Consider the following 21,546-nt stretch of genomic DNA (forward strand, 5'->3'; position numbering starts at 1 on the left):
TACATGCAAAACTTGTCATCTTTTTCTTCAGTTCCTTCACAGCAGCCCGCACAAAGCCAGGCACAGTGTTCATACACAATAAGCATCCTGAGAACAATGGAAAAAATTAAGAAATTCCACATAATTTTCCTCAAGGGTTCCCCAGAGTCACCAGGTACACTTTCCTGGCTGTAAACAGCTAACTAACATTTCAGTGCCATGAGTCATCTGAGATTGAGTAAGTAATTTGGTTCAGACTGTATGACGTCAAGTACGTGCTATAGAAGCATGCTGTTTCTAATGTCCTCTCAGACATTCCAGGGACCTTGTCACTGACTTCCTTTGTCACAAGAAGGTTTTTTTAATTGCATTTTAGGTTTTGGGGTACACGTGCAGAACATGCAAGATAGTTGCATAGGTACACACGTGGCAGTGTGATTTGCTGCCTTCCTCCCCTTCACTCACATCTGGCATTTCTCCCCATGCTATCCCTCCCCAGTTTCCCCCCCCACTGTCCCTCCCCTATTCCCCCCAACAGACCCCAGTGTGTACTGCTCTCCTCCCTGTGTCCATGTGTTCTCATTGTTCATCACCCGCCTATGAGTGAGAACATGCGGTATTTCATTTTCTGTTCTCGTGTCAGTTTGCTGAGAATGATGTTCTCCAGATTCATCCATGTCCCTACAAAGGACACGAACTCATCATTTTTTATTGCTACATAATATTCCATGGTATATATGTGCCACATTTTCCCAGTCCAGTCTATCATCGATGGGCATTTGGGTTGGTTCCAGGTCTTTGCTATTGTAAACAGTGCTGCAATGAACATTCGTGTGCATGTGTCCTTGTAGTAGAATGAGAAGGTTTATTCCCTTTGATTTTTTTTGATGCCTCCCATAAATGCCCTGGCCCCTCTTGAGGATGACCACTTTCTCTTTCCCCCTCTTAAAGCAAGAACCAAAGCATATGAGGTTTGGTGCTTTTTTAATAACCAACTGTGGGGGAAGGGATAAAGAGGGATTATTCTGTTAGAAGGCTCTAGGAATCCCATGGTCAGGTAGAAAAAGGGATTCCTCAACAGTGAGGCATGTGATCATCTCTCTCAATTGCAGACACACACTGAGGTGAGGAAGATATCTCTGCACACTTGCATCATCTTCACAAATGATGGCGGGAGTCGATGGACAAAGCTGTAAATGCGTTGGCCATTTACCTTTACCTACAGGAGGAAAAAAATGCATCAGAAAGACAGAAGGCCACCAAACAAGCTTGCAGCCTCCTCTCCACTCTGCCTTAGTACCCATAACTTTCCCCAAGAAAACTCCTAGTTATGCAAGTGAACTTAGTAGACACACTTCTGTTTACCCAAGACGTTTGTGCCTATTTGAGACAGTTGCCAACTTTGTTTCTAATGCTTTCTCTGGTTCTTCTAGTGAAGTTCTATGCTCTGTCACACAGTCCCTGTTAACTCAGCCTCCCTTCTAACCTGAATGATCCCCATCACTAGGGACTGTGTCTCAGGAACTTGAGACTCTGCATCTTGCACAGGGCCTGCCACAGAGTTACTACTCAACCATGTTCATTGAAATGCATACTTTTCATTTCCATGAACTGTGACTGCCTTTTACTACTGATAGCACCGTTTCTCTTTGGAATAGCCTACATCTGAGATGCTATTGGCAAAGAGTAAAACCCAGTGTTGTTAGAGAGTTAAAGAAGCACAGGTCTTGTAAAGCGTAGGATATTACGTTCAACAACTTCAATGCATAGGAGAAGATCCCTCACTTGAATCTGAATAAGATGTGAATCATTTGCCATATTCATTAGAGAAAGCCAGAAAGTATGGACATATTCCTTATTTGAGGCTATAAAGTCACTTTATTAATATTAATTTTTTCAAATTTAAAATGCACACATTTTTGAGCCATTTTTCATTTTTTTGTAATTGTCTTCCAAAATAAGTATTGGGAGTTTGGTAACGACAAAAGGATTGATTAGAAAACTCAATACAGCATCACTCATGAGAGCAAAATGTTGCAAACAACTTTAGTGCCCAAAAAAGAGTCAAGTTTAATAATTTTGGGCAAACTTCTTAATGCAATGTTTTGCAATCTTTAAAAACTGAAGCAGCACAGTGGTTTGATAATGTCTTTAAGATACATTCTTTGACAACAAATCAACTTAGTTCCTAAATGGTAACCTGTAGAGTAAGTTATACCAGGATTTGCTTTAAAACAAATGAAATCATAGACATATCTATACGCTTCCATAGGCAAAGATTTCCTCTGAAGGGCTGGGCACGGTGGCTCATGCCTGTAATCCCAGTATATTGGGAGGCCGAGTTGGGTGAATATCTTGAGGTCAGGAGTTCAAGACCAGCCTAGTCAACATGGTGAAACCCCATCTCCACTAAAAATACAAAAATTAGCCAGGTGTGGTGGTACGTGCCTGTAATCCCAGCTATTTGGGAGGCTAAGGCAAGAGAATCACCTGAATCCAGCAGGTGAAGGCTGCAGTGAGCTGAGATAACGCCATTGCACTCCAACCTGGATGATAAAGTGAAAAAAAAAAAAAAAGTCTCTCTGAAGGAGAGCAGAGCTCTGGTAATGTTGTTCTAATGAGTAGAATTGGGGCCCAGAAGTGAGATGAAGACTTAATTTTTGACTGATTAAAACAATTTTTTCTTAAGTATATTGTATGCACTCAGCTAAATGAAAATTTAAATAATGGCATAAGTGGAAATGAACACCATGTGAAAAAACAGAGGAGAGTCCCTACTTTGGGGAAAATGGAAGGTGAGCTGACCTTGACCTTGGTCAGATTTGGGAAAGAGCTGAGGATGGCAGTGCAAGCAGAGTGTGCTCTGTGATGAAAACCTGGGGTAGGAGCGGTTATGAAAGACAGGCCCCTAGGGACTGGTGAGGCCAGGTCAATGACAGCTGCCTCCTGCTCTGGGAGCCCACAGAGCCCGGGTGCTGGGAGCTCCTGGGGTGCTCACCTCGTACTCACTGTGACGCACATAGATGCGCAGCTCAAATGGTTCTCCATCCTCAAAGGGCACGAAGTATGATTTCTCTTCCAACTTCCATATCCCAAACTCACGACTGTTCATGACCATACGATGGCCAAAGTGCACTCGGAAATGGAAGGCAATTTCTGAATCCTCATCCATTCCAGTGTGGAAATCCACCTGCAGCTGTGGGTCATTGCTGAGGGCAAAGCACACAGCAGGTTGGGCAGGTCCCTCCCTTGCGCAAACACACGCTCAACACACACACAGATCCTTTTCCCCCTTTACCCAGGGCAAAAGTCTCCCTGATGATGCTGCAGGCCTGGTCCCTGTGGGGATGCTTCAGCTCCTCATACCCCCGACAGGGAGATGCTGTGCTCCTCATCCCCAGGTGAAACTGAGCCAGTCACTGACCCAGGCCTGACTTGTTCATTCCCTGAAAATTCAATGACCCTTGATGAAGAGCCACAGCCCCAACCCACTGAGTGTTCTCCTCCCCTAGGCCCCATGGCTGGCCCACATGCAATTGCTGCTGGTCTCATACTGGGTGCTGGAGGGTCTCCAGGACCTGCACCTGCATGAAGCCTCCATCCTGCCAGCTAGACATTTCCACATCACTCACACATAACATCAAGCCCTTAGCAAATATTCTCCCTTCTCCACCCGCTCCATTGGACCGTGGAGTACTCACAGAAAAGAGAGGATCGGTGTTCCTTTGATTATCACGCAGGAACCAATAGACAAGGATACAGGCAGTTTGTATGGCACCTGCCAGGGTATTGAGGGTGAGTGAGAGGTGCAGGGTCAGGTGCAGCCTCCCCTCCTGTAACAGATTCCCATGGTGCAGGAGTTTAGAGATCAAAGGGCAGACTCTGAGGTCTCCCCCTTTCACCCTTCCACAGTAAGGGGCCCATATTCCTGAATATATGGTGGACCCAGAGGTAAGAGAGCCAGGATGCCTAGTACTCATTCTGCCTCTTACAAGCAGTGCAATCTTAGATCCATTACTTGAACTCTCCCTGCCTCAGTTTCCCTAGGACAAGGAGGATTATCAGGAATTCCTATGTTTTAGGATGTTCTCCATAATAGAGGAGTTAATATATGTAAAACTTTTACCCTAATCCTTGGAATGTGTAGGTCCTGTTAGGGGAGTCCTAAAACACTGACCTGCCTACATTTTCAACTCTGAAAATAAAAACAAGACTTGATAATGTAAGAGTTTAAAAATTCACTCCAGTGAGAAACAACACTTGTTTAAACAGAGAGGGAAATTATTAAAAAAAAAAAATGGTCGGGTGCAGTGGCTCACGCCTATAATCCCAACACTTTGGGAGGCCAAGGCAGGTGGATCACGAGGTCAAGAGATCAAGACCATCCTGGTCAACAAGGTGAAACCCCGTCTCTACTAAAAATACAAAAATTAGCTGGGCATGGTGGCGCGTGCCTGTAGTCCCAGCTACTCGGGAGGCTGAGGCAGGAGAATTGCTTGAACCCAAGAGGCAGAGGTTGCGGTGAGCCGAGATCGAGCCATTGCACTCCAGCCTGGGTAACAAGAGCGAAACTCCATCTCAAAAAAAAAATAGGAAATCCCTATGTATGGGATGCACATGCATCACAACCAGCAAGGGTAATGGACGTCCTTCCCAGAAGGGGCCACATTGCTGAGAGCACAGCCCCAGTACTCGCACAAATGAAGCCTGTGGATCAGGGACATAATTGGAGGAAATTATTGATTTCTACGATGACTACAAGTGGTTGACGATTTTTCTGTATTTTTGAGATAGGGTCTTGCTCTTTTGCCCAAGCTGACATGCAGTGGTGCAATCATAGCTCACTGAAACCACGAACTCCTGGGCGGCAGTGATCCTCACACACCTGCTCCCTCTTGAGTAGTTGGAATGAAAGGTGCCTGTCACTCTACCAGTTTGATATTTAAAGTTTTTTAAAGAAAGGGTCTTAAAACATCTGGCCTCAAGTTATTCTCTTATCTTTGCCTCCCAAATTGGTGGAATTATAGCCATGAGCCAGTGAACCCAGCTGCTTTGTTGACTGATATCCATTGTAAGCTCTGTCTGAACTGAGACTAAATTTGTTCCTTCATGGGTGGAGAAACAAGTTGAGTCTCAGTTCGGACACAGATTACGGTGGATATTTGGCATGACTCGGGGTCTGAAAGCACTGCCTCTGCTGTCCTTCCCTAGCAAACCATCATTTGCACATCCTCCCGTCCCACAACGGGAAGAACAGGATAGGCTGGGGACAGGGAAGCTGAGTCGGAAGCAAGAACAAGTGGTCACTTTGTGCAGACCCCACCTCAGGAACCATCGCCCCCATATTCTGCATTCATCTTCCCCACTCTTACTGGGAAGAGACATCTACTGATCATACATTTTGCTCTCATAAGTGATCTGAGTCCTTGGTAACTCACAATCCCCAAGAGCCCCACCAGTTAAGCCACCTGGGATCCACATTGACACACATAAAAAGACACACAGATTCTTCATCAGAGGTGTTGCCGTGTGGAGAGGAAGTTTCACATGCACGGAAAGCCAGATGCATGTTCCCACTTCAATACACAGTCAAATTCTAGCACACACACGCAGAGTCACACAGAGCCACATCGCTCACTGAGTCACACACACCTGCTCACTGTGCACATAAAGGTGCTCATGCACTGGTCTGGCTGTGCTCACACACACACCCTCACATCACAGACAGGAAGACAAAACACACTCCCTTACACTCACTCACACATCTCATCCTGGTGGGGCATCCACCTTCCATCTAAAGTCACATCATCTCAGCAGATCTCATTCTCATCAGACACCACCACATGCTCACAGAGGGTTACACTGGTCCAGAGTCCACACCTCACACCCCACACCCCACAAGCATCTCAGATACCACAGCCTCAGGGTTTCTTTTCCACACACCCACAACTCTCAGTAAAGCATGCACAGTAGACATGCTCATATTTTCATCCCATACAATTTTCCGTTTCTTTCTTAGTTTGTGTGACTTGAGATTATTGAAGGCTGTGCCTTTTCAACTCACGGGTAGAGATGACATTGGCTTCGCTTTCTGGGTGATCTTCAGAATTGTGTCCAGTCTTCTGTCCAGTGTTTTGAGTAAACCTCGGACTTGCAGCATTTAAATAATCCCTTTCAGCCTTTCCCTCTGGCTTCATTCCAGATTCCATGCTCCTCCCAGCAACCATAGCTATTTGCAGGTCTGTGTCTGTAATGCAGCAGAAATGACAGTGGGAGATACCAGGCTGCGGATTGGGTTGCCAGAGAAATGCATAGATAAGGATAGGATGATGGAGTGAGGGGTAGTGATAGTAAAGCCACCCTCTATGCCTCTCAAGCCTTTTCTCCACTATGCAGAATCTACCCAGAAGGTGTACATTTTTCCAATTTGTACAATGGTAAAAAAAAAAAAAAAAAAGTTGGATATTTAGGGGAAAGACATTAGCCCTAAAAGGTAATTCTTCTCTTTGCCTTTAAACTTTCTAGGAGAACACTGACATTGATCCTCAGGAGGATCTGGGCAGAGAAGTAGAGAACATTCCTGCATGAACCTGCCCCACACTGGGCTGCTTGGCTCTGCCAGGTGAGGGCCACTATCATCTGACTGTCACACACCTAAGCTCTAGTTACACTCTCTCATTTCTCTTGGTGTTCATTTAAATCAAAGTTTAAGAGACACTGTTTCTCATGCAGACTCCACGAGAAAGGGGAAATTGTTGTTTTTTCTTTGATTTTTTTTTAACTTTTATTATATGTTCACTCTGACGCTCAGGCTGGGGTGGTGTGGCACCAACACAGCTCACTGTAACCTCTGGCTCCGGGGCTCAGGTGATCCTTCCAGCTCAGTTTCCTAAGTAGCTGGGACTACAGGCACATGTCACCATGCCAGACTAATGTTTTCTGTTTTTAGTTGAGATGGGTTTTTGCCATGTTACCCCGCCTGTTCACAGATTCCTGGGTTCAAGTGATCCACCAGCATTGGCTGCCCGAAGTGCTGGAATTACAGGTGTGAGCCACTGTGCCGAGCCCTTTGCCAACTTTTTTATGGGTTTGTTGGTTTCTTTCTTGTAAAGTTGTTGAAATTTCTTATAGATAGACCTTCAGATACATAGTTGGAAAATATTTTCTCCCATTCTGTCAGCTGTCTGTTTACTCTGTTGATAGTTTTCTTTACTGTGCAGAATCTCTTTAGTTTAATTAGATTCTGTTAGTCAATTTTTGCTTTTTTTGTGATTGCCTTTGACATCTTTATCATGAAATCTTTGCTCATGCCTATGTCCTGCATGGTGTTGCCTAGGTTGTATTCCAGGGTGTTCATAGTTTTGAGTTTTACATTTAAGTCTTTAATCTACCTTGAGTTGATTGTTCTATGTGGTGTAAAGGGGTCCAGTTTCAATAGTCTGCATATGGCTAGCCAGTTCTCCCAGTACCATTTCTTTAATAGAAAGTCATTTTTTTGGCCAATGCAGTGGCTCATGCCTGTAATCCCAGCACTCTGGGAGGCTGAGGCAGGCAGATCACCTGAGGTCAGGAGTTCAAGACCAGCCTGACCAACATGGTGAAACCCTGTCTTAAAAAAAAGAAAAAAGAAAGAAAGTCATTTTTTCCATTGCTTATTTGGTCAGCTTTGTCAAAAATCAAATGGTTGTAGAGGCGTGGCCTTACTTCTGAGCTCTCCATTCTGTTCCATTGGTCTATGCATCTGTTTTCATAGCAAAACTATGCTGTTTTGGTTACTGTAGCCTTGTAGTATAGTTTGAAGTTGGGTAATGTGATGCCTCTAGCTTTGTTCTTTTTGCTTAAAATTGCCTCAGTTATTTGGCTCTCTTTTGGTTCCATGTGAATTTTAAAATAGTTTTTCTTCTAATTCTGTGAAGAATGTCATTCATAGTTTGCTAGGAACAGTGTTGCATCTGTAAATTTCTGCATGTAGGACTCTGTAGCTTATTCCAATAAAATGAGTGTCATCCAGGGGCAAGCAGACATGAAATCAGACATGTTCTCCTCAGAAAATCATGGGTTCCAGGATAGTCTCCATTGACTCAGAGCAAAAATTGCCTAATTCTCCAAGAAATGAATTCCATACTGGTGATGGGGCCTATAATTCATTTTGAAAATAGAGAACTGACCAGACTATTACAAGTATGGTGTAATGAGGAGAGTGTGCCTAATCAGAACCTGAAAGTTTCCAATGAGAGGAGAGGCAATTTCAGTCCATACTGGAAAAACCAAGGAAGAAAGGCATGAAGAGTGTAACTCACTGTGCATTGACACATTAAGGTAACTGAATGTTAGGTTAGGTAAAAGAAGCAGCACATTTATTTCTGCATTCATTTTATTATTTACCCAGTAGTCATTCAGAAGCAGATTGTTCAGTTTCCATATAGCTGTGTGGTTTTGAGTGATTTTTTTAATCCTGAGATCCAATTTGATTGCACTGTGGTCTGAGAGACTGTTATGATTTTCATTCTCTTGCATTTGCTGAGGAGTGTTTTATGTTCAATTTATGGCCAGTTTTAGAATACATGCTATGTGGTGCTGAGAAGAATGTATATTCTGTTGATTTGGGGTGAAGAGTTCTGTAGATGTCTATTCAGGCCACTTGGTCCAGAGCTGAGTTCAAGTCCTGGATATCCTTGTTAATTTTCTGTCTTGGTTCTGTCTATTATTGACAGTGGGGTGTTAAAGTCTCCCACTATTATTGGGTAGGAGTCTAAGTCTCTTTGTAGGTCGCTAAGAACTTGTTTTATAAATCTGGGTGCTCCTGCATTGGGTGCATATACATTTAGGATAGTTAGCTCTTCTTGTTGCATTGATCCCTTTACCATTATGTAATGCCCTTCTTTGTCTCTTTTGATCTTTGTTGGCTTAAAGTCTGTTTTATCAAAGACTAGGATTGCAATCCCTGATTTTTTTTTTTCTTTCCGTTTTCTTGGTAAATCTTCCTCCATCCCTTTATTTTGAGCCTATGTATGTCAGGCTGGTCTTGAACTCCTGATCTCAGGTGATCTGCCCTCCTTGGCCTCCAAAGTGCTTGGATTACAGGCGTGAGCCACCGCGCCTGGCCAAGTCTTGACTCTTTATCCAATTTGCCAGTCTGTGTCTCTTAATTGGGGCATTTAGTCCATTTACATTTAAGGTTAATATTGTCATGTGTGAATTTGATCCTAGCTGATTATTATGTACATTATGTCATTATGATGCTAGCTGATTATTTTGTACATTAGTTGATGCAGTTTCTTTATAGTGTCAATGGTGTTTTCAATTTAGTATGTTTTTGCAGTGGCTGGTACCAATTTTTCCTTGCTATACTTAGTGCTTCCTTCAGGAGCTCTCATAAGGCAGGCCTGGTGGTGACAAAATCTCTCAGCATTTGCTTGTCTGTAAAAAATTTTATCTCTCATTTGTTTATGAAGCTTAGTTTGGCTGGATATAAAATTCAGGATTGAAGATTTTTTTTCTTTAAGAATGTTGATTTTAGTGTAAGGTGTCAGGAAGGGGTCCAGTTTCTGCTTTCTGCACATGGCTAGCCAGTTTTCCCAACACCATTTGTTAAACAGGGAATCCTTTCCCCATTGCTTGTTTTTGTCAGGTTTATCAAAGATTGTATGGTTGTAGATATGCTGTGTTGTCTCCGGTGCCTCTGTTTTGTTCCATTGGTCTATATCTCTGTTTTTGTACCAGTACCATGCTGTTTTGATTACTGTAGCCTTGTAGTATAGTTTGAAATCCGGTAGTGTGATGCCCCCCGCTGTTTCTTTTTGCTTAGAATTGACTTGGCTATGCGGGCTCTCTTTTGGTTCCATAGGAAGTTCATGGTGGTTTTTTCCAGTTCTGTGAAGAAAGTCAATGGTAGCTTGATGGGGATAGCGTTGATTCTGTAAATTACTTTGGGCAGTATAGCCATTTTCATGATATTAATTCTTCCTAACCATGAACATGGAATGTTTCTCCATCTGTTTGTGTCCTCTCTGATTTCGTTGAGCAGTGGTTTGTAGTTCTCCTTGAAGAGGTCCCTTACGTTCCTTGTGAGTTGTATTCCAAGGTATTTTATTCTTTTTGTAGCAATTGTGAATGGCAGTTCGTTCTTGATTTGGCTTTCTTTAAGTCTGTTATTGGTGTAGACGAATGCTTGTGATTTTTGTACATTGATTTTATATCCTGAGACATTGCTGAAGTTGCTTATCAGTATCAGGAGTTTTTGGGCTGAGGCGATGGGGTCTTCTAGGTATACTATCATGTCGTCTGCAAATAGAGACAATTTGGCTTCCACCTTTCCTTTTGAATACCCTTTATTTCTTTTTCTTGCCTGATTGTTCTGGCTAAAACTTCCAGTACTATATTGAATAGGAGTGGTGAAAGAGGGCATCCTTGTCTAGTGCCGGATTTCAAAGGGAATGCTTCCAGTTTTTGCCCATTCAGTATGATATTGGCTGTTGGTTTGTCATAAATAGCTTTTATTACTTTGAGATACGTTCCATCGATACCGAGTTTATTGAGGGTTTTTAGCATAAAGGGCTGTTGAATTTTGTCAAATGCCTTCTCTGCATCAATTGAGATAATCATGTGGTTTTTGTTTTTGGTTCTGTTTATGTGGTGAATTACGTTTATAGACTTGCGTATGTTGAACCAGCCTTGCATCCCCAGGATGAATCCTACTTGATCATGATGAATAAGTTTTTTGATTTGCTGTTGCAATTGGCTTGCCAATATTTTATTGAAGATTTTTGCATCTATGTTCATCATGGATATTAACTCCAGATGGATTAAAGACTTAAACATAAGACCTGGCACAATAAAAACCCTAGAAGGAAATCTAGGCAAAACTATCCAGGACATAGGAGTAGGCAAGGACTTCATGAACAAAACACCAAAAGCATTGGCAACAAAAGCCAAAATAGACAAATGGGACCTAATGAAACTCCACAGCTTCTGCATAGCAAAAGAAACAGTCACTAGAGTGAATCGGCAACCAACAGAATGGGAAAACATTTTTGCAGTTTCCCCATCTGACAACGGACTGATATTCAGAATTTACAAAGAACTCAAACAGATTTACAGGAAAAAAACAAACAAGCCCATTCAAAAGTGGGCAAAGGATATGAACAGACACTTTACAAAAGAAGACATATATGAGGCCAACAATCATATGAAAAAATGCTCATCGTCACTGGTCATCAGAGAGATGCAAATCAAAACCACATTGAGATACCATCTCACGCCAGTTAGAATGGCAATCATTAAAAAATCTGGAGACAACAGATGCTGGAGAGGATGTGGAGAAAAAGGAACAGTTTTACACTGTTGGTGGGAGTGTAAATTAGTTTAACCATTGTGGAAGACAGTGTGGCGATTCCTCAAGGCCTTAGAAATAGAAATTCCATTTGACCCAGCAATCCCATTACTGGGTATATATCCAAAGGACTATAAATCGTTCTACTATAAGGACACATGTACACGAGTGTTCATTGCAGCACTGTTTGCAATAGCAAAGACCTGGAATCAACCCAAATGCCCATTGATGATAGACTGGATTGGAAAAATGTGGCACATATACACCATGGAATATTATGCAGCAATCAGAAATGATGAGTTTGTGTCGTTTGTGGGGACATGGATGAATCTAGAGAACATCATTCTCAGCAAACTGACACAAGAACGAAAAGGAAACACCACATATTCTCACTCATAGGCGGGTGATGAAAACTGAGAACACATGGACACAGGGAGGGGAGTACTAAACAGTGGGGTCTATTGGGGGGAAAAGGGGAGGGCCAGTGGGAGGGGGAGGTGGGGAGGGATAGCCTGGGGAGAAATGCCAAATGTGGGTGAAGGGGAGAAAGGAAGCAAAACACACTGCCATGTGTGTACCTAGGCAACTGTCTTGCATGTTCTGCTCATGTACCCCAAAACCTAAAATGCAATAAAAAATTTTTAAAAAAAAGAATGTTGAATATTGGCTCCCACTCTCTTCTGGCTTATAGGGTTTCTCCAGAGAGATCTGCTGCTAGCCTAATGGGCTTCACTTTGTGGATAACCCAACCTTTCTTTCTGACTGCTCTAAACATTTTTTTCTTCATTTCAAAAAGAGAAAGCAGGAAAGATCTAAAATCGACAACTTAACATCACAATTAAAAGAACTAGAGAAGCAAGAGCAAACATTCAAAAGCTAACAGAACATGAGAAATTAAGATCAGAGCAGAACTGAAGGAAATAGATACACAAAAAAACCTTCAAAAACTCAATTAATCCAGGAGTGGATTTGAAAAAATTAACAAAATAGATAGACTGCTAGCCAAACTAATAAAGAATAAAAGAGAGAAGACTCAAATAGACGCAATAAAAAATGATGAAGGGAATATCACCACTGATCTCACAGAAGTACAAACTAACATCAAATAATACTATAAACACCTCTACACAAACAAACTAGAAAATCTAGAGAAATAAATAAATTCCTGGATATATACACCCTTTCAAGACTAAACCAGGAAAAAGTCAAAACCCTGAATAGACAAATAACAAGTTCCGAAATTGAGGCAGTAACTAGTAGCCTGCCAACCAAAAAAAAGCACAGGACCAGACAGATTCACAGATGAATTCCACCAGAGGTACAAAAAGGAGATGGTACCATTCCTTCTGAAACTATTCCAAACAATAGAAAAAAAGAGACTCCTCCCCAACTCGTTTTATGAGGCCAGCATCATCCTGATACCAAAACCTGGCAGAGTCACCACAAAAAGAGAAAATTTTAGGCCAGTATCTCTGATGAACATTGATGCAAAAATCCTCAATAAAATACTGGCAAACCAAATCCAGCAATACATCAAAAAGTTTATCTACCACAATCAGGTTGGTATCATACCTGTTATGGAAGGCTGGTTCAATGTACACAAATTAATAAATGTAACCCATCACATAGGCAGAAGCAATGACAAAAATCACATGATTATCTCAACAGATGCAGGAGAGGCCTTCGATAAAATTCAATACCACTTCATGCTAAAAACTCTCAATAAACCAGATGTTGATGAAACTTATCTCAAAATAACAAGAGTTATTTATGACAAGCCCACAGCCAATATCATATTAAATGGGCAAAAGCTGGAAGCATTCCCTTTGAAAACCAGCACAAGACAAGAATGCCTTCTCTCACCATGCCTATTCAACATAGTATTGAAAGTTCTGGCCATAGTAATCACACAAGGAAAAGAAATAAAGGGTATTCAAATAGGAAGAGAGAAAGTCAAATTAGAGACATGATGGTATATTTAGAAGACCCCATCATCTCAGCCCAAAATATTCTTAAGGTGATAAGTAACTTCAGCAAAGTCTCAGAATACAAAAATTACAAGCATTTATATACAATAATAGACAAACAGAGAGCAAAATCATGAGATGAAGTCCCATTCACAATTCCTACAAAGAGAATAAAGTATCTAGGAATACAACTTATTCCTAGATACTTTAGGAATGTGAAGAACCTCTTCAAGGAAAACTACAAACCACCACTCAAGGAAGTAAAAGAGGACACAAACAAATGAAAAAACATTCCATTCTCATGGATAGAAAGAAGTAATATTGTGAAAATGGCCATATTGCCCAAAGTAATTTATAGATTCAGTGCTATCCCCATCAAGCTACCACTGACTTTCTTCACAGAATTAGAAAAAACTACTTTATATGGAGCAAACAAACAAACAAAAAGAGCCCACATAGCCAAGACAATCCTAAGTAGAAAAACAAAGCTGGAGGCATCATGCTACCTGACTTCAAACTATATTACAAGGCTACAGTAACCAAAACAGCCTGATAGTGGTACTAAAACAGATACATAGACCAATGGAACAGAATAGAGGCCTCAGAAATAACACCACACATCTACCACCATCTGATCTTTGAAAAACCTGACAAAAACAAGCATGGGGAAAGGATTCCCTATTTAATAAATGGTGTTGGGAAAACTGGCTAGCCATATGCAGAAAAATGAAACTGGATGCTTTCCTTACACCTTACACAACAATTAACTCAGATGGATTAAATACATAAATGTAAGACCTAAAACCATAAAAACCCTAGAAGAAAACCTAGACAATACCATTAAGGACATAGGCATCTTCCTGAATTTGTTTGATCAGTTCTAATGTCTTTTTTGTAGATTCTTGAAGACTCTACAAATGTTTTGAAGGTTATGTTATCTTCTTCTGTTCCAATTGGGATGCCCTTTGTTTTGGGGTATTTTTCTTGTCTAATTTCTCTAGCTAGGACTTCTGGTACTATGTGGAATAACAGCGTGAAAATGGCCATCCTTATTGGGTTTCAGATATGAGAGAAAAGGCTTTCAGGTTTTCCCCATTCAGGACGACACTAGGTGTGGGTCTGACACATATGGCTTTTATTATTTTGAGGAATGGGCCTTCCATCACCAATGTAAAGAAACAAGGGGTACCAGCCACTAAAAAAACACACCAAATTCTAAAGACCATTGACACTATGAAGAAACTGCATCAACTAAAGGCCAAAATAACCAGCTAGCATCATAATGGCAGGATCAAATTCACACATAACAATATTAATCTTAAATGTAAATGGGTTAAATGCCCCAATTAAGAGACACAGACTGGAAAACTAGACAAAGAGTCAAGACCCATTTTATGCTGTATTCAGGAGACCCATCTCACATGCAAAGATGCACATAGGCTCAAAATAAAGAGATGGAGGAAGATTTACTAAGCAAATGGAGAGCAAAAAAAAATCAGGCATTTCAATCCTAGTTTCTGGTAAAACCAGCTTTAAGCCAACAAAGATCAAAAGAGACGAAGAAGGGCATTACATAATGGTAAAGGGATCAATGCAACAAGAAGAGCTAACATCCTAAATATATGTGCTCCCAATGCAGGAGCACCTAGATTCGTAAAGCAAGTTCTTAGAGACCTATAAAAAAGACTTAGACACCCACACAATAATATTGGGAGACTTTAACACCCCACTGCCAATATTAGACAGATCACCAGGACACAAAATTAACAAGGATTTCCAGGACTTGAACTCAGCTCTGGACCAAGTGGCCCAAATAGACATCTACAGAACTCTCCATCCCAAATCAACAGAATATACGGTCTTCTCAGCACCACATTGCACTTATTCTAAAATTGACCACATAATTGGAAGTAAATCACTCCTCAACAACTGCAAAAGAATGGAAATTATAACAAATGGTCTCTCAGACCACAGTGCAATTACATTAGAACTCAGGATTAAGAAACTCACTCAAAACCACACAACTACATGGAAACTGAACAACCTGCTCCTGAATGACTATTGGATAAATAATGAAATGGAGGCAGAAATAAAGATGTTCAAACTAGCAGAAGACAAGAAATAACTGAGACCAGAGCAGAAATGAAGGAGATAGAGACACAAAAAAACCCTTCAAAAAAATCAATGAATCCAGTAGCTGGTTTTTTGAAAAGCTCAACAAAATAGATAAACCACTAGCCAGACTAATAAAGAAGAAAACAGAGAAGAATCAAATAGATGCAATAAAAATTATAAAAGGGATATTACCACCAATTCCTCAGAAATACAAACTACCATCAGAGAATACTACAAACGACTCCATGCAAATAAACCAGAAAATATAGAAGAGATGGATAAATTCTTGGACACCTACTCATTTCCAAGACTAAACCAGGAAGAAGTTGAATCCCTACTAGACCAATAATAAGTTTTGAAATATAGGCAGCAATTTATAGCCTACCAACCAAAAATAGTCCAGGACCAGATGGGTTCACAACCAGATTCTACCAGAGGTACAAAGAGGAGCTGGTACCATTCCTTCGGAAACTATTCCAAACAATAGAAAAAGAAAGTATCCTCCCTAACTCATTTTATAAGGCCAACATCATCCTGATACCCAAACCCAGCAGAGACACAACTGAAAAAGAAAATGTCAGGCCAATATCCGTGGTGAACACTGATGTGAAAATCCTCAATAAAATATTGGCAAGCCAAATCTAACAGCTTCTCAAAAAATCTTATCCATCATGATCAAGTCCACTTCATCTCTGGGATGCAAGGCTGGTTGAACATATGCAAATCAATAAACATAATTCATCACATAAATAGAACCAAAGACAAAAACCACATAATTATTTCAATAGATACAGAGAAGGTCTTTGGCAAAAATCAACAGGCTTTTATGCTAAAAAACTCTCAATAAACTAGGTATTGATGGAACTTATCTCAAAATAATAAGAGCTATTTATGACAATCCCACCGCCAATATCTTACTGAATGGGCAAAAACTGGAAGCATTCCCTTTGAAAATTGGCATGAGACAAGAATGCCCTCTCTCACCACTCCTATTCAACATAGCAATGGAACCTCTGGTCAGGGCAATCAGGCAAGAAAAAGAAATAAAGTGTATTCAGTTAGGAAAAGAGGAAGTCAAATTGTCTCTATTTGCAAATGACATGACTGTATATATAGAAGACCCCCTTGTCTCAGCCCAAAGTCTCCTTAAGCTGATAAGCAACTTCAGCAAAGTCTCAGGATACTAAGTCAATGTGCAAAATCACAAGCATTCCTGTACATCAATAATGGACAAACAGGGAGACAAATCATGAGTGAGCTCCCATTCACAATTGCTACAAAGAGAATAAAATACCTAGGAATACACTTGCAAAACATGTGAAGGACCTCTTCAAGGAGAACTACCAACCACTGCTCAAGGAAGTGAAAGAGGACACAAACAAATTGAAAAACATTCCATGCTCATGGTTAGGAAAAATCAATATCATAAAAATTGCCATACTGCCCAAAGTAATTTGTATATTCAATGCTATCCCCATAAAGCTACCATTGACTTTCTTCACAAAACTGGAAAAAAACACCTTCATTTTCATATGGAACCAAAAAGGAGCCTGAATAGCCAAGACAATCCTAAGCAAAAAAAAAAAAAAGGCTGGAGACATCACACTTTCTGACTTCAAACTATACTACAAGTATACAGTAATCAAAACAGCATGGTACTGGTACCAAAACAGAGATATAGACCAATGAAACAGAACAGAGGCCTCAGAGGCCACACACCTACAACCATCTGATCTTTGAAAAACCTAGCAAAAACAAACAATGGGGAAAGGATTGCCTATTCAATAAATGGGAAAACTGGCCAGCCATATGTAAAAAGCTGAAACTGGATCCCTTCCTTACACTTTATACAAAAATTAACTCAAGATGGATTAAATATTTAAACATAAGACCTAAAACCATAAAAACCCTAGAAGAAAACCTAGGCAGTACCATTCAGGACATAGGCATGGGCAAGGACTTCATGACTAAAATACCAAAAGCAATGGCAACGGAAGCCAAAATAGACAAATGGGATCTGATTAAACCAAAGAGCTTCTGCACAGCAAAAGAAACTATCATCAGAGTGAACAGGCAACTTAGAGTGAGAGAAAACTTTTGCAATCTATCCATCTGACAAACAGCTAATATCAAGAATCTACAAATGACATAAACAAATTTACAAGAAAAAAAAACATCAAAAAGTGGGTGAAAAAGTAGACACTTCTCAAAAGGAGACATATGCAGCCAACAAACATACAAAAAAAACTTATCATGACTGGTCATTAGAGAAATGCAAATTAAAACCACAATGAGATACCATCTCATGCCAGTTAGAATGGTGGTCATTAAAAAATCAGGAGACAATAGATGCTGCAGAGGATGTGGAGAAACAGGAACACTTTTACACTGCTGGGAGTGTAAATTAGTTCAACCATTGTGGAAAACAGTGTGCTGATTCCTCAAGGATCTAGACATAGAAATACCATTTGACCGAGCAATCCCATTACTGGGTATATACCCAAAAGATTATAAATCGTTCTCTTATAAAGATACATGCACACATATGTTTATTGTGGCACTGTTCACAATAGCAAAGACTTGGAACCAACCCAAATGCTCATCAATAATAGACTGGACAGTGAAAATGTGAAACATATACACCATTAAATACTATGCAGCCATAAAAATGATGAGTTTATATCCTTTGCAGGGACATGGATGAATCTGGAAACCATCATTCTCAGCAGACTAATACAAGAACAGAAAACCAAACATCACATGTTCTCACTTATAAGTGGGAGTTGAACAATGAGAACACATGGACACAGGGAGCAAAACATCACACACTGGGGCCTGTCAGGTGGGTGAGGTGCTAGGGGAGAGATAGCATTAGAAGAAATACCTAATGTAGGTGAAGGGGTAATGGATCCAGCAAACCACCATGGCACTTGTATGACTAGGTAACAAACCTACACATTCTGCACATATACCCCAGAACTTAAAGTATAATTTTAAAAATCACAAAAAATGAAATAACTGGTTCAAAAATGTTTTAAATTTAACAAATTGACATCTAGAAGTTTACTTTATAGCCCAGTAATGAAGAATACGTCCAAATGTTCTGGCCCTTTCTAATTGGTAGGCCAAAACATTCACATTTTATTCAGATCAGGTGAGGAATATTTTCCTATGCTTAGAAGCTCTTCAAAATGATATCCTATGTTTTTGCAACGCTTCTCCTATTCTATCTCTGCAATGACACTTAAGGTTTTTTATTATTATTACTGTACTTTAGGTTCTAGGGTACATGTGCAGATCATGCAGGATTGTTGCATATGTACACAAATAGCAAGGTGGTTTGCTGCTTCCATCCCCCCATAACCTATATCTGGCATTTCTCCTCCCCAACCTCCCCACACCCCACTGTCCCTCCCTTAGACCCCCCCAGCAGACCCCAATGTGTGATGCTCCCCTCCCTGTTCTCATGTGTTCTCATTGTTCAACACCCGCCCATGAGCGAGAACATATGGTATTTGGTTTTCTGTTCTTGTGTCAATTTGCTGAGAATGATGGTTTCCAGATTCATCCATGTCCCTATAAAGAACATGAACTCATCCTTTTTAATGGCTATGTAATAGTCCACGGCATATACATGCCACATTTTCTTTGTCCAGTCTATCATTGATGGGTATTTGAGTGATTCCTCAAGGATCCAGAAATAGAAATTCCATTTGACCCCACAATCTGATTACTGGGTATATACCGAAAGGATTATAAATCGTTCTATCATAAAGACACATGCATACATATGTGCACTGTGGCACTGGTTACAACAGCAAAGACTAGGAACCAACCCAAACACTTGAGTTTTATTATTGGCCACCATCAGCTTAGATCTAGGCAACTCCAAAGAGAAACTGGGCCATCAGCAGTGAATGGCAGTCATAGTTCATGAAACTGAAAGCATTCAGTGAGCCTGGTTTGGTCTCATGTCAACCTGTGTGAACTTGTGTACAAGATGGAGGGATTCAAGTTTATGAAATACAGTCACTAGCCAAGGGGATTTTACAGGCTAGTGGGGAGGCTGAGCAAACATACACAGAGTGGTAGAATCTTGCTGGAGAAATGAGATGAAACATTAGCAATAAAGTGAGCAGCTGTCTGAAATAGGCACAAAACGTCATCTGTATACAAAAATGTGTGTCCTAGGTTCAGTTTTCTCATGGAATATTGTAGGTACTAGGACAGAGTGAAGAGGAGGCCAAAAGCTTGTTTGGTGGCATACTGTCTTTCTGTTGCATTTTTCCTCTTGTAGGTAATAGTAAGTGGCCAACACTGTTACAGCTTTGCCCATCCACTCCCACGATGTTCTGTGAAGATGGTTCAAGTGTGAAGAGATGTCTCCCTGATCTCAATGTCTGTCTGCAATTGAGGGAGATGACCATACTCCTCATTGTTGAGAAGTTCCTCTATAGGATCCCCAGAGCCTCCTAACAGCATGATCTCTCCTCACCCTTTCCCCTACACGTGGTCATTTTAAAAACCACCAAATTTCCCAGGATTTGGCTCTTCCTTTAAGGGGGAAAAGAGGAAGTGGTCATCCCCATGAAGGCCCAAGGAACTTGATGGGAGGCATCCAGAAATCAAGGAGAATAAACCTTCTTGGGACTCCAGGAGTGGGTTATAAGGTCCCTGGAATGTTTGAGAAGACATTAGGTACAGTGTCCTTCTATAGCATGTTGTTGACGTCAGAGACTCTGAGACAAAATCCTTACCCAATCTCCGATGACTCACTGTGCTGAAATCTTAGATAGCTGTTTACAGCTACACAGGTATACCTCATGGCTTTGGGGAGAAATTTCGTAACTTGAGGACAATCTGGTGGAATTTCCTTATTCTTTCCATTGTTCTCAGGATATTTATTGTGTGTAAGGATGATGCCTGGCTCTGTACAGACTGCCATGCAGGAACTTTGGAAAAAGACACATTTCCCACATGAAAATTTCAATTAAAGAAATAGTTAGAGAATCACGGGAGTCCAAAGATTTCTCTTAAAGAACCCCAATAGTTGATGTATATAAATAATTGTGACGTTTACCCGAGGTATGTGGCAGAATCCTGGGATTTCTCTTTGGAAACAAGTGGTCATAGTTTTACATCAGAAAATATGTAGTTTATTGTTAGGATGGACACAATTCATACACATGGACACAGTGAGCTGACCCTGCTTTGCTGCTGTTTCACTAGGCATTGCAGCCCAGCAAACCTCCCAACACATGTTGGCTTAGAGCAATCATTTATTCTGATCTTTCTCATTTAACTGGACTCATGTGAGTGGTAGATCAGGTGGTGAGAGTCATGTTTTCTGAAGGTCTTTTAGGCTGGATTCCAAAGGATGCTTCACTTATGTCTGACTCAACACAAGGACTGGGTGAACACCTGGGGGCTGGCGGGTTATCTCCTTCACTAACTCACCTCCCCATTCATGCCTTGAATTCCCTCAAATCATGAGTCTCATCATTGGTTCTTGGACTTAATGAATGAATTGATAAGCAAGACATGCACCCAATGAAAGAAACCATGCTAGCTCTTTGTATATGAATAAAAATTAAAACAAACTAATACAAACAAATAAGAACAACAAAAAAATGAGCAGCCGTCACTGGTGAATATCATTGCTTAAACCAGCAACACCCCTATTTTCTTTTTTTCTTTCTTTTTTTTTTTTTTTTTTTTTTTTTTTTTGAGACGGAGTTTCGCTCTTGTTACCCAGGCTGGAGTGCAATGGTGAGATCTCGGCTCACCGCAACCTCCGCCTCCTGGGTTCAGGCAGGCAATTCTCCTGCCTCAGCCTCCTGAGCAGCTGGGATTACAGGCACGTGCCACCATGCCCAGCTAATTTTTGTATTTTTAGTAGAGACGGGGTTTCACCACGTTGACCAGGATGGTCTCGATGTCTTGACCTCGTGATCCACCTGCCTCAGCCTCATCTTCTCTGTAAATGTTTCTTTGTAACAGTTGGCTCCACCTTCTACTGTCAGCTTCTTGGAGCTCCCACAAAGATGGCACAGTGACAGCCCTTTTCCCTCTATAAGGACTGTTGTCATCTGGTTCATAGCACAAATAGAGAACCATTTAGTTGAAGATAGACGACATATTACCTAAAAGCCA

The 21,546-nt window shown here is 40.8% G+C and overlaps 1 protein-coding gene across 1 annotated transcript; it reads right to left on the reverse strand.

The window, feature by feature from the left end:
- Positions 1-890: 890 nt before the first annotated feature.
- LGALS19 (galactoside-binding soluble lectin 13) lies at positions 891-4,703 on the reverse strand. Its single transcript, XM_035286065.1, is given in 5 exon segments — positions 891-1,198; positions 2,978-3,188; positions 3,681-3,757; positions 4,597-4,640; positions 4,643-4,703. Coding segments are annotated over 5 exon segments (510 nt in total). The 3' UTR covers positions 891-1,081.
- Positions 4,704-21,546: the final 16,843 nt, after the last annotated feature.

The sequence above is a fragment of the Callithrix jacchus genome, chromosome 22, assembly GCF_049354715.1.
Source record: "Callithrix jacchus isolate 240 chromosome 22, calJac240_pri, whole genome shotgun sequence".
NCBI lineage: Eukaryota > Metazoa > Chordata > Mammalia > Primates > Cebidae > Callithrix > Callithrix jacchus.